Below are 7,867 nucleotides of genomic sequence, written 5' to 3'. Positions count from 1 at the left end.
AGGGGGAGGGAGGGGGAGGGGGGAGAGGGAGATATGCAAGGATTGTGCAGATTCACGAATGCTACATTCCATGCAGAGAGCATGCAGAACATCATGTACCTTCCACTTTACTGATTAGAGATAGGATCCCTCACTAAATTATAAGTTTGCCATTCGGCAAGTCTGACTGGCCAGTGAACTCCCAGGATCAACCTGCCTCCAACCCCCAGTGCTGGAGTGACAGGCACATATGGCCATACTCAGCTTTGTTTTTTTCTTATGAGTCAGGGTCTATGTAGCTCTGGCTGACTTGGAACTCACAGAGATCTGCTTGCCTCAGCCTCCCAAGCTCTGAGGCGGGGGTGGGGGGTGGGGATTTTGTACCCACCATGCCCAGATCCCTAGCTTTTTATGTGGGTACTGGGAATTCAAACTCAGGTCTTCATGCTTGTAGAGCAAGTGAGTTTACCCATTAGGCCATATCCCCATTCCTCCAAAATGGATTCTTCTTCTTTTTTCCCTATTTATGGCTGTACATGAAGCACAAGTGTGCCTGTTGCTGAGGGAGGTCAGAAGAGTGTATTGAATCCCCTGGAACTAAAATTACAGATGGTTGTGAGCCCCCATGTGGCTGCTAGCAACTGAACCCAGGTCCTCTGCAAGAGCTAACAGTAGAGCCATCTCTCCAGCTCCTAAAACGGGTTCATAGGAATGATGATGTCACATCCTTGTTTCCCTACTCAATGCGCCCTGCTCCTCTCTAGTCCTCACTGATTAAAAAATAGCCTTTCCAGTCGGGCATTGGTGGCACATGCCTTTAATCCCAGCACTTGGGAGGCAGAGGCAGGCGGATTTCTGAGTTCGAGGCCAGCCTTGTCTACAGAGTGAGTTCCAGGACAGCCAGAGCTATACAGAGAAACCCTGTCTCGAAAAAAAAGAAAAAAAGAAAAAAAGCCTTTTCTTCTGCCTGCTCCTCCTCCTCTCTCACCTCGCTCTTCCTCCTCACCTTCTTAGCTTACCTACCAATGTTAAAAACCCAGAGGAGGTGGGAAGGTGTTAGGGGGAGGCAGTACAGCTCGGCGGTTACTGATGGAAGGAAAGGATGCTCCTCCATGGACATAAGGGGCCAGAGGGACACTGCAGCATCCCAAGGGCTTGGGCACATTTCCTTAGGAAGATCCAAAATCAGACCAGATCTCTAGGCAGTCAGCGGATGTGTTCCGTATCAATGCTCCCTGTGCCTTGCTTTGTTTGATTCTGGGATCAACCTATGGCAGGAAGATGCCAGTCACATGACAGATGAAGCAGTAGGAATCAGGAGCACAGAGCCACAGCAGAGCTCACAGAGCCACCACATGGCAAAGCTGGCCTCTTACAGGGCCTGCATGACTCAAAAGCACATGCGCCTCCAAAAAGGTCTCCAGGCACAGGGACTCAAGTAACCTTTACATACTATGTACCTAAAAACAGCCCAGTTGTCTATAATTGACTCCAATCTTAAGCTTTCCACCATGAGACCTTTTTCTTCTTCTCCATTCTACCCAGCTGTGAAACTTTAAATGTCCAACATCTGTCAAGACGTGAACAGGCAACCAAAAGGGCACCAGCAGACAGAGCCCCGGCTTGCTCCCTAGCCCCACACAGGGACATGACCACTCAAACCTCTCTGGCCCTGATTTTTTTTTTTTTTCCAAGACAGAGTTTCTCTGTGTAGCCCTGGCTGTCCTGGAACTCACTCTGTAGACCAGGCTGGCCTTGAACTCAAGAGATTTGCCTGCCTCTGCCTCCAGAGTACTGGCATTAAAGCTATATACTACAACTATCTGGTTTAAACACTGAATCTTAATCATGTCACAGAAACAAGGAAAACCAGACATTACAACCAAATTCTTACACTTTTACCACCTTCCCACCCAGGACAGTCTTGATGTTTTGTTCATAGGATCAGTTTTTATTTGTTTGTTTGTTGTTGTTGTTTTTGGGGTTTTTTGTTTGTTTATTTGTTGTCGTTGTTGTTGATGTGTTGGTTTTTCAAGACAGGGTTTCTCTGTATAGCTCTGGTTGTCCTGGAACTCACTCTGTAGACCAGGCTGGCCTCGAACTCAGAAATATGCCTGTCTCTGCCGCCCAAGTGCTGGGATTAAAGGCATGCACCACCACTGCCTGGCTCCTAGGATCAGTTTTAAAAGCGCCACTGTGTCTAATAGGTTTAATGATTTTGCAAAATAAGTGTTGCCATTTGTGCATGATACACACCAACAGTGCCGGAGAGATAACTCGTAAGGTAAACGGGCTTACAGAGGACAGCCTGGTGGCATGAGCTTGATCCCCAGAACCCACATGATGGAAACAAAGAACTGACTCCTGAAAGTTGTCCTCTGGCCTCCACTCGTGTACTGTGGCTTGCACGTGCCTACACTTGTACATCCAATATAAACAAATAAGTACAGTACCAAGCAGGTACGGCAAGAACATACCAAGCAGCCCACAGAGAGCAGCACATGAAGCAACAGGATTGTCACAATGGTGGCCAAGGCGACACGCCGGTTATCCTCACGAACAGCTGGCCAAAATGTCATAGCCAACACAGACCCTGAGATGCCCAGGGCAATCATGACAAGGATCCAACGAACAACTCTCTGGGGAATGATCCACAGGACCTGGGAAAGGAGAGAGTGGGAGGCGAGTTCTTCAGAGGAGCCTGTTCATTCCAGTTCCCAGCACATATGTTCACAAAGCTCCTGGGCTGCAGTCAGTAGCCGGCCAGGCGGGCGCGCACTGCCATGCAAAGCTCCTGAGCCGCAGCCAGCAGCCAGGCGGGCGCACACTGCCATGCGGCTTTGCAGAGCACCCTAGCGGCATGCAGATGGATGTTGGCCTAACCAAGGGCTCCTGACACAGCCAAAGCCCTTGCCTTCCCAGCACCCATCCATCCTGCAATTTAAATTCAAAAGGAGTCTCCAAGGGCATGGGAGCATTAGGCTGGAAATAACAAGGCCCTGTGGAATACTTTGTTGAATTTTCTAATTTTCCACCCAAAACAGCACGGCTCTGCCTACTCATCCGAGTGGTACTCACTGCTGTGGGGATATAAATGAAGAGCGAGTAGCCGTAGACACACACGATCTCCAGAAACGAATAGGAAACGATGCTCATCACTTTGGAGTTTCTCCACAGAAGGAAGCCCCAGAGGGCCAGAGGGACCAGCCAGGCATAGGCATAGATGACAGTCGCGGCAATGGACACTGTGGATGACAGGGCAGTTCCATCCCCATCAAGCATTTAGCAAGCTCACTGTCAGGGTGCGTCACACACTTTTCCTGGGCCCAGCACACAGTAGGTGCTTTATGAACATTTGTTGATCTAATGAACCCTTAGCATGTGTCTTTTGTAGGTAGTGACTAGAGTCTTCCATATGGTTTTATAATGGACTTAGTGACTAAAATCTTCTGATAGAAACAACTGAATTATGTAACTGAAATACTTCAGAGAGCCATACTGAAAGTGTCTAAATATACTTAGCTTTTGGATCAAATAAAATCCAACTACCCCCTTGGAAGAACACGTTTTTCCTCCCTAGCAAAACAAGAGCTGACACTGATTTCTTTAGCAAATGCATTAAAATGCCCTGGGTGCAGATTAACCTGCTCTGCGTGCCATCTAGAGATCTGTCTCTAAAATACAGAGTTCCAGCTCGGAGGCGTCTGAAATAGCTCCACGCTAGTTTCTTCCCACATAAATAACTTGTGTCAGCAGTGGAAGCGCTTGTTAGCGGCTCCTGGGAACCACTGCTGGACACTCTCCTGGTCTTCTGTTCTCTCCTGAAGAGCAGCATTCCCAGGACTGCCTTCCTTCTGAAGTGACAATCCTAGAGCACACTAAACCAAGGCCCTTGCCCTTCCAACGTGAAAACTGACAAGTCAATTAGCACCTCCTGCAAAACCAGCCCCCTCCCAGTAATTAATTACAGTCGGACCAGCCCCCTCCTAGTAATTAATTACAGTTGGACCAGCCCCCTCCTAGTAATTAATTACAGTCGGACTCTGGCTAAAGCATGCTGCCCAGAACCCTCCGAGGCTCCGGAACAGGTCTTTTTTTTTTTTCCTTGTTGGAATGGCCTTTTTTGAGCCACGGGTAGCTTTACTGACATAATTCCTCTTCCTTGGGTAGGTAAGGAAGGGAAAGGAACTTCTACCTGGCTGTAGCCACTGCTTATTAAGCACTGGTTAGACATCAGACACTGCACTCGGAGCTTTATTACAAGGCAGTGTGGTGCCTGAGGCAAAGCATACCACAGGCTATAGGTTCTAATCTTAGGCAAAGCAAAGTTGGGTGGAGTTTCCTGGCTATAAAATGAGAAAGAAGATTACCTTGTGAGGCTCTTAGGAGAATCAAACAAGTAAACTCGAACTATTCTAAGCAGTGGCTGACATATAATGCATACTCGAGAGTTAGATATGGGGGCTGGAGATGGCTCAGCTGTTAAAAACAGTAGCTGCTCTTCCAGAACCCAGGTTCAGTTCCCAGAACTGATATGACAGTTGTGATCTCCAATGTTTGGATCTCCAATTCCAATTTGATTCCCTCCCCTGACCTCTTAGGGCAACAGGCAAGCAAGTGCTACATAGACATATATGCAGGCAAAACATCCATTTACACACATAAATTTAAAAAACAAAAAATTAAGGCACTCAGGAGGCAGAGGCAGGCAGATCTCTGTGAGTTCAGGATGAATCTGGTCTACAGAGTGCGTTCCAGGACAGTCAGAGCTATGTAGAGAGACTCTGTCTCACAAATAAGTATATAAAAGTAAATAAGTAAAATAAAATAATGATCTTTTTGGTCAGGCATGGTGTCAGAGTCTGTAATCCAAGCACTTGGCAGGTGAAGGCTGGACAACCAGGAACTCAAGGCCACCTTCTAATACACAGTGAAATGGAAGTCAGCCTGGGCCACACGAAGACTTGTCTCCAAAGAACAAGGACTGGTTTAGGAGCTGAGTGGCAGGTATGCTCAAGACCCTGGGTTCAATTCCCACCCCACACAAAAATAGAATCTGTGTGTTAATGATACGTGAACATGCCCATAATCCAAATGCTTGGGAGGCTACGGCAAGACAATTATAACCTCATGGGCTGAACTATATAGCAAACCATGTTAAAATTAGAACCGCCACTTTATGTTATTAGTGTATATTCAGACATAGTGTCTTGTATCATCTCTTATTTTCCCTTCAGAGAAAAAAACAGGATGAGAGCAGACAAGTGTTTTGATCAAGGTCACACATGAGTTGATAGGAGCAGGATCTAGTGTCAGATATGTCTCATACTTTAAACAGTGTTTAAATTTATTATTAATGTATACGTGGGGTGTGTGTGTGTGTGTGTGTGTGTGTGTGTGTGCTTGTGTGTGTGTTGCCAAAAGCCAACTTCTCAGGAGTCAGTTCTCACTTTCCACTGTGGTTTCTGAAGATCAAACTCAAAATGTCCGGTGTGTATGACAAGTACTTGACCAACTGAGCAACCACAAGCTTAGGACTCATAATCTTTATGTAAGATGAGAAAATGTTCATGGACAGAGTAATGATTATCCTACTGATCTATGGATCATCATGACTGGGATGCCCAGCTTAAGGGGATAACAACAGAGAGGGACCTTCCTGTGTTCCAGCCCCCTCCCCAGGCAGGGCAGGTCACAGACCTGCAGTGTGCAAGTTAACTACTCACAGCGGCAGTCCCTGGCCTGTTCTGCTAACCACTGAGCTACTTAATATAATGCCCATGCTCAGGAATGTGTTCCAAGTTCACACTCAAATGAAGAGTTTTCATAAAAAGGACTGAATCTATGTCTAACTCCATGCTGAAAAGGGACAGAAGTGAAGAAAGAAGGGAAAAGGTGGGAAAAAGAGGATACACGGTCTCTCTCTCTCTCTCTCTCTCTCACACACACACACACACACACACACCTCAGAAACATATATATACCTCTCTCTCTCTCTCTCTCTCTCTCTCTCTCTCTCTCTCTCTCTCTCTCTCTCTCACACACACACACCCAGGAGGTAAATTAAGGAAGGACACTATAAAGCAAGAATGTCATTTACAAGCTCCAACTGGGGTCACATTCTGTGTGGTCCTCTCCAAGTCTTGACCACTGCGGATTTGTCATTGGCAAGACAGCCAACATCACAGGCTGGCCGAGTTACTGGTTTCCCACAATGCTCTAGGTGCTTGACAATTAGTGGTTACAGGCATCTCAGCCAGCTGAGCCATCAGAACTTCAGGAACAATGCCTCTGTTGTTTCTAATCACTGCATGATGAAAACACTGCTACAATTAACACTTCCAGCACACTGTATCTTTTTAGAATAAACTCCAGTCAGGACTCAGCCCAGCAGCTTCCCTAAAAAGGATATAGATTTACAGCACTGTATGTGGGCCACTGAGCAATATACACTTAGAATAGAAAGTTGTATGCAATGGAATGTTGCCGTGGAGGGAGGACTGTGGGTTTATATAGATGGGTGGAGAACTCTGAGGTATGAATTTGAGAGCAGAGCCGCAGTGCACAGAGACTGGACAATGTGCTCAAAAGGTAAAAGCGTGCAGTCAAAGGCAGACCGCATTCGAAACATGTAGTCGAGCTATTCGCCTACCTTTCTGGAATTCGGGCACATAATGGTATGTCTTCTCTCCCAGGTGGATTAAGAAGTTAGAAAGGTTCCCACTAATTGCTATGGCAAAGACCAAGGTGGCACATATCCAGAAGGGGCCTGCAAAGCAACCAGAGGGGGAGAAAGGGGAAAGGACGCACCACTGTTAGGCTCTTTCTCAATCATTTCATTGTTCTAAAAAGATTTATTTATTTATTACATATAAGTACACTGAAGCTGTCTTCAGACACACCAGAAGAGGGCGTCAGATCTCATTACAGATGGTTGTGAGCCACCATGTGGTTCCCAGCCACCATGCTGGGAATTGAACTCAGGACCTCTGGAAGAGCATTCAGTGCTCCTAACTGCGGAGCCATCTCTCTAGCCCTCTGAATCATTTCTTTCTTTCTTTCTTTTTTTTTTTTTTTAAGATTTACTTATTTATTTTATGTATATGAGTACACTGTAGCTGTACAAATAGTTGTGAGCCATCATGTGGTTGCTGGGAGTTGAACTCAGGACCTCTGCTTGCTCTAGCGCCCCCTGATTGCTTCGGCCCTGCCCGCTCCAGCCCAAAGATTTATTTATTATTATATGTAAGTACACAGTAGCTGTCTTCAGATGCACCAGAAGAAGGTGTCAGATCTCATTACAGATGGTTGTGAGCCACCATGTGGTTGCTGGGAATTGAACTCAGGACCTTTGGAAAAGCAGTCAGTACTCTTATTCCTGGTCATACTTGAAGCAGGAGAACAATTTTATATACAATCAACACTTACTTAATGGGAATGTTTGTTTTCAAAAGTTTGGAACCCAACTCAGTAATTAGATGCCTAGAAAGCTGGGGTAATCAGAATCCATAGGTGTAAACAGTCCCCACCTGAGTGAATGGTGATGTCCCTCAGTAAAGGATCATCAAAAACACACAAGCATTTTTGCTAACATCAGAGGACACACGGGTGAGCCAGTCAGGTCCTTCTGCATTATCAATGAAGAGCAGTGCAAAAAGAAAAGTTCAGGCAAAAGTCATCTTGGGGGCTGGAGAAGTGGCTCAATGGTTAAGAGCACTGAGAGTTCTTCCAGAGGACCCGGGTTTGATTCTCAGAACCCACAGGAGACTGCCTATAATTCCCGATCCAGGGGAATCTGATGCCCTCTTCTGACTTCTGCAGAACCTAGGTACGCATGTGGTGCTCCCCCACTAGAGTGCAGGCTCTGTGCCATGGTCCAAAGTAAAAA

At 46.3% G+C, this 7,867-nt stretch overlaps 1 protein-coding gene across 6 annotated transcripts in view; it reads right to left on the bottom strand.

Annotated features, from left to right (window-relative positions):
- The window catches only part of Yipf1 (Yip1 domain family member 1), a 46,026-nt gene that overhangs the window by 13,804 nt on the left and 24,355 nt on the right, over positions 1-7,867 (bottom strand). For all 6 annotated transcript variants that reach the window (XM_031378084.1, XM_031378082.1, XM_031378083.1 and 3 more), the window contains 3 exons: positions 6,632-6,748; positions 3,058-3,224; positions 2,457-2,639 (listed from right to left, as the gene is read on the bottom strand). In XM_031378084.1, coding sequence (XP_031233944.1) covers positions 2,457-2,639; positions 3,058-3,224; positions 6,632-6,748 — 467 coding nt within the window. The remainder of the gene's footprint in view (positions 1-2,456; positions 2,640-3,057; positions 3,225-6,631; positions 6,749-7,867) is intronic.

The sequence above is a fragment of the Mastomys coucha genome, unplaced genomic scaffold (assembly GCF_008632895.1).
Source record: "Mastomys coucha isolate ucsf_1 unplaced genomic scaffold, UCSF_Mcou_1 pScaffold18, whole genome shotgun sequence".
Lineage (NCBI taxonomy): Eukaryota > Metazoa > Chordata > Mammalia > Rodentia > Muridae > Mastomys > Mastomys coucha.
This window is presented reverse-complemented; position numbering and strand designations above follow the sequence as displayed.